The sequence below is a fragment of the Monocercomonoides exilis genome, assembly GCF_001643675.1.
Source record: "Monocercomonoides exilis strain PA203 chromosome Unknown scaffold1-2713096, whole genome shotgun sequence".
Classification (NCBI taxonomy): Eukaryota; Preaxostyla; order Oxymonadida; family Polymastigidae; genus Monocercomonoides; species Monocercomonoides exilis.
The window spans coordinates 871740-877739 of record NW_027150546.1 but is presented as its reverse complement, the minus strand read 5'-3'; the positions used below and the strand labels follow the sequence as shown (position 1 = coordinate 877739).

General features: G+C 36.1%; 1 protein-coding gene across 1 annotated transcript; it reads right to left on the bottom strand.

Annotated features, from left to right (window-relative positions):
* Positions 1-4967: 4967 nt before the first annotated feature.
* On the bottom strand, positions 4968-5591 carry MONOS_9312 (uncharacterized protein; the record flags this gene model as incomplete). The annotated part of the gene is made up of 1 exon (XM_067879800.1): positions 4968-5591. One exon carries the CDS (start codon positions 5589-5591, stop codon positions 4968-4970), a length of 624 nt encoding a protein of 207 aa, XP_067736253.1.
* Between the last annotated feature and the right edge of the window lie 409 nt (positions 5592-6000).

The window sequence follows — 6000 nt, the reverse complement described above, 5'->3', positions numbered from 1 at the left end:
TTTTAACTGCTCCTGCTTTCTGTTCAACTTCAAAAGCGCTTTCCTGCTCCACCGTTCATCATTTGCCACTTCATAATCCCCCATAATATTTCACACTTCATCAGCTATCTATGGAGTCATTTTCGTTTCAATCAACTTCTACATCTATGTGACAGTCTGCGGAGATAAAAGCTGCACATATAAGATGCTCGAATAAATGTATCTATATTTTTTGTACAAAAATCAAAACAAAAAATCCTGCTCGAAGATATGAACAACATTGTATTTTTCAAACAGAATCGATTGTTTCAGTGGAAGCAAAGCACGAAGGATTTGCAATTCATGCCTATTTGACTCAATCAGGAAGATGTTCTTTTGCCTGGATTCTGTTTCAGCAGCTTCAAACGAGGAAACTTGCTTTCTCATTGAAGTATGTTACTCCTTAACATCAAAGAATAGAGATGTTTGCCAAACGGAACTTGGTATAACAGACTGAATTTTGAAAACTTTTGATCATTATGCATATGTGTAACTGTACGATGCATTTCAATCAACACGTTTCTATGAATTTAATGTATTTTGCATAATTTCATTTTTATTTTGAACTGAATTTTTATTCATCTCATCATCTTTCTTTTCCCTTTATCTTATCTCTTTTTCATTTTTTCGGCGCTTCTTATTCATTGTTGTTTTCTTGTATGCTTCGTTTTCAGAATAATTCTGTTTGAGCAATACATGCTCTCTTTTCATTCTTTCCTGCTCTTCTTTTTCACTCAATTTCTTGCCTGCATTCAGCGCAATTCCCATCACCTATATAATCTTCTCTCAGTTCTTTACCAGCATCCGTGCAACGGATATGAAGAACAGCATCAGTGAACCTTTAACAACCACAATCAATTCTTTTCCATTTCTTTCAGCTGCACACATCGTTGATACATATGACTGAACCGAAATGTGCTCAAAACAAAATAAACTTAGTCGCTCAATCATCGCAGTGCGGTACTCATCTTTCTGGTAGTGCAGGGCAATTCATGTACCATTTCATTAGCACCACCCTGTTCTTCAAACAAAATGCGCATGATTCTCTGTGTCCATCATTGCATGTTTGGCAATATCAGCACAACCTTCAGGCCATCAATGCCTCTCTGACAAACATCGCTGTAATCAGCACCGCAATGTTATCTATGCAAATCAACTTCGGTGTCTGTTTCATCTGTGTCAAGATTATATCACAATGAACCTGCAGAAAGAGGAAAAACAACAACTCTGTTGCACACTCAGCTCGTTCGTTTCAGCCTTTTTGAAGCAGAAGCTTCAGCATCATACATGTATTTCTCCAAAGCCTTTCAGATGATCTCCATCAATTCCGCTATGTAGTTCTTGAAAAGAATTCAATGAGTGCAAAGTTCAATATGGAACAGGGAAGTTACCGAGCCTGTTCTGATATGATCTGCGCAGATCAAATTTGTATAGAGTCGTAGGAAGAGTTGGCTAATTCTATTGATCCGTTTCTGTAATGTATTCGAGAATGAACGGATTTGCTTGTTCAAAAAAGTTCTACAGAGATGAAGAAGGATGTAATTGCTGGGATTTGTCAATTTGGGAAAGGAGAAGATTATAAAAATTGAATCTGAACTGGTAATGATGAAACACACAAATGAATGGTTCATGTTGAATACAGTATTCGAAAGCTGCTCCATCTTCTTCAATTCCACTATCTTTTTCTCATTTAGTTAACATTTTTCTCTTCCGAAGACGGAAGAAAAAAGATTGCTTTTATCTTCTTTTTGTCTGATATTTGAAAAATGTTCAGTATTTTATTAATATTGTTGATCTCAATGAACCTTTTTGGTTATATGTTTACTATTTTAGTTTTGTTGAAACTCTCTTCTCCTGCAAAAGAGTTTCTTGAACTCGATTTGATGTCACTTTGGTCATTCAACAGGTAGATGCTTCTTTTTTGATCAAATCAAAAAGTTGATTATACGTTGAATCAACTTTATTCGTTCTGCTGTTTATCATGCGTGACTGTTCCGTGACTGTTTTCCATAAACATAACTTTGTATCGAACTTTGTTCTTTGTTTGTCTTATTACAGATGCACAGGTGAAATTTTGGGATCCAAGGACACTGCATACTGTGATTCTTCGAAAGAAATTTCAATTACACTATTGGAATTAGAAGAAGAAGAAGAAATGTTAAAATACCAGCTGAGGAAGAGGAAAATGAACGCTTCGCGATTATTAGTCAGCAGGAATACTTGAACTGTTAAAAGATATTTGTTATATAACAAAATCAAAAGTGAATTAATAATGAAATGCGAACAAACTTGAAGGTTTATAACAATGAGCTTTTCAAACTTTTTTTCAAAACATTTTTTGCACTGCATTCTCTTCTTTTCAGTCTTTGTCGTTCAACAATTTCCTCTTGAGAACAACAACAATTTGTCCAAAAGAAAACAATAATTATTTGTGAATAATGAAAAATGGAAATTGTATTAATTAATGCAAACGAAGAAACATCAAAGCTTTATGTTGGTATAAATATTATTCACTTCGAATTTTGAGTAAAATTCTTCATTCTGACAAACATCTCACTTTGTGTTGGGGTTAGTGAATCGCAATGAGATATATTCGAATTTCGTTCATTTTAAGTTGTATTTGCAAATGATAACTCCATTATTGCATGAAAGGAGTTCATTTCTTGCATTGTTTCTTCAAAAAGAAAAGAATTTCAATTGATCTCTGGAAAATTATAAAAAACAAAGGAAAATATTTATATAAAGTCATAAATCTTTATTATTCTTATACATCTGGACAATTTTCCGAAATGCAGATCGATTAACGTTTATAAACTTACATGTCAAAAATTATTTTTGAAAAATCAGAGATTTTCCAACAATTATTTTCTTTCATTTTTTAAATAGTATATTATTTAAAGACTACACTTCATTGCTGAGCAAACGATATAAATAACACAGTTCTCACATCTTGACTTTTATTTGTAAAAACCAGTATAAGATTTTTCATGATAAATGATAAAGGGAAATGTTATGAGAACTTTGCATACTTTCTTCTATCCATGATACAACAGTAGTTTTTTTGACTATTTTACATGTATATTCGGAACACAGATTTTTGGTTACAATTTTATTTTAAATTAGATAATAAGGTGAAACCATGTGAATTGCAATTTATTTTTTAAAAAATGTTGAATTTATCAAAATCATTTGTGTAATCTTCATAAAAAATCATCAGTTACATGCATGCTGTGAAAAAAAATGATTCACTTTACTGATTATTGTTCATAATATTTGTTTATTTCGAATTGTTAATAAATATTCATTATCTTTCTGTTTCTTCAAGATTTATAACAAAAATACAAAAAAAAATAGATCATGAAGATTATTTGATACGGAGCGAACGAGCCGTTGAATACGTTGCTACATGAAAAAAAAGAAAAAAGAGATGGCAATTGGTTCTGTGATGGAAAAGCAGGGAATACAGATGCTAAGGAAGAAATGTGATTCATTTGTCAATGAGTGTCTTTCATGGCAGAGTTGATGAAGATAGAAAACTTTTTTATATCACAACTTTCGATATAACGATTTCTTTTATTACTCAGTGTAACCAAGCTGGTCGCACGTCGTGATTAGCATAAAAGCCTCATCATACTTTTCCATCTGCGGATTATGGCTTCTTCGATGCACCTCCATCTGCACATTGCCCGCCTCTGCCTTACAAAAGAGATGTTTTAAAAACAGCTTTTCTCAATCTGCGTTCTTCAAAGAAACATGAAACGAAGTGTTATTTTCACATGCGTCTTCAAACTGATCGTCAACTTCTTGCTCTGTTTTGAAGAATGTGCAGATACCAGCCTATAAGCATGAAACAAGTGATGGGAGAAGAGTGAGTTACGAAAGGGAGGTTTCTGGTTAAAGATAGAACGTGCCTAGCAACTGAATAAGTCTATCATTGCGGCTTCGGTGGTGACATCATTATCTGCTTTTATCGGTTATAAAGAACAGTCATTCGCTTTCTTCTTCTTCTTCTTCTTCTTCTTTTGCATCTTCTTCTTTTTCTTCTTCTTCTTCAATTTCTTTCAGTTTGATGATTATTTTATGCATCTTTCAATTTTTATTGAAACTTCAACTTTAAATGATATTTCAATGACTTATTCCTCTTCGATTATCTATCAAAAAAAAAAGAATCATGATCATCCTATCAGCAAAACATTTTTCCTGCTATTATTCCACAACACAGTCAAAGATGGATTTTCACAAAGAAGCATATGATGTGTGTCAAATTGACAGATGAAAGGCAAAGACACGAATAATAAAGAAGAAAAAGAAGAAGACGAAGACGAAGAGGAAGAAGAAGATGATGATGATGAATCACTTCCTTGCCCTTTCACAGGTACCGAAAATAGCAACGAAGGGCGACAGAACCTGAAGCGGAGGACAGTTTGAATGTGTTGAAAAGGAATGAGACGAGAAGAGAGCGAAAGAGATAGCAAGAACAGCTTCTTAAACAAGGTCTGCTTCTTCAGCTTCGCCTGGTTTTTGTTCTGCTCGCTGTTTTCTGCCTTTGATGGCTGTGGTGTTTGGGAAGTTGTTTCGGTTTTCTTTATGAAATTGTCGAAATACGTGTGGAGCACTTGATTGGGTGGGACTGTGAAGTTTATCAATCTCTCTCTGATCGTCATCGTTGTCAATGATGAAGAAGAGGAGGAGGTGGCGAAGAGGTGGAGGAAGAAGAAGAAGATGATGAAGATGATGATGAATTCCAACATGTTAATGCATTTGAACTCACTTCAGCATTCCGATCGAAATACGTGTTTTGTCTGCACCTCACTTCACTTTCAATCACCGCTCACGGAAATATCAGCGTCTCTGTCTTCGTAATCAGCTCCTCACACTCATCTCTCCCGCCTTCCAGCAGAACAACTACATTGTTCCTCTTCAGACAGCGGATGAGGTATTGAACAGAATCACTTCCCAAACTGAATCGGTGGGTTAAAAAGCTTTCGACTCCTGCCTTTCGGTTCTTTTGGAGATATGGATCGTGCAGAAAGAAAACAGAATAGCAAGTGGTTCCAGTTGAAGGCGGAAGAGGCTGTAATTTTTTTCTCTCCTTCTATTCTCGGACTCTCGACTTTTCTTAGCCTTTTTCGCTCTTTTTCTTTTTCTTCTCTCTTCCTCTTCCTCTCTCTCTCCTTCTCGTCCACCGCCTCTGCATCAACTTCCTTCCCTTTCCCATCGCCTTCCTCGGCTTTCCTATTCATTTTTTCCTCCTCCCTCTTCTTTCTCTGCTCCTTCAATCTGCTCCTCCTCCTCGCCTCCCTCAGCTCCTGCGCCTTCTGCTGCATCTTCTTCTCTCCGTTTGCCATCTTCTCTTCCAAGCTGATGGCGATGGCTGCTGCTAAACCAGGATCAGTAGTCGGATTTATTCCCATCGCATTCAAAATAGCATCTGAGACAGTAGCATCATCAGCTCCAAACTCAGAAATAAGCATCGCCTCCAGAAGAGACTTAAATTCTTCGTTTTCTTTCTCAGCGAAGATCGCTTCTTCTTCTTCTTCTTCTTCTTCTTCTTCTTGCTTCACTTGATCCATCCACCATTCTACTATTTCATCAGCTGCTTCTTTTCCGCTTCAATGGGAAAATGCAGCAGCAGCTCAGCTGTAGTGAGTCGATACAGAACACGGTGCTCACACCAGGCGGTGACATTCTGTTACAGCAGTATTTACACAAAGGGAGCACACAGCAGAATACGACGTGCAATGAGAGGGGAAGAAGCAGATAGCAGAAGAAGAACAATGATAATGAGAGTGAGAATGGGGATGGGAATGAAAGTGAACATAAGCATAGACATAGACAGAATGATTAGGAGATGATAGGTCAGATGGAGGATGAGGGAGAAGATGGGAAGCATAGGAGTGAAAATAATGGCAATGAAAAAATGAAAATTGCAGAAAACATCAATGGAAATGTTGAGAAAGACTATCAAAATGCAGATGAATC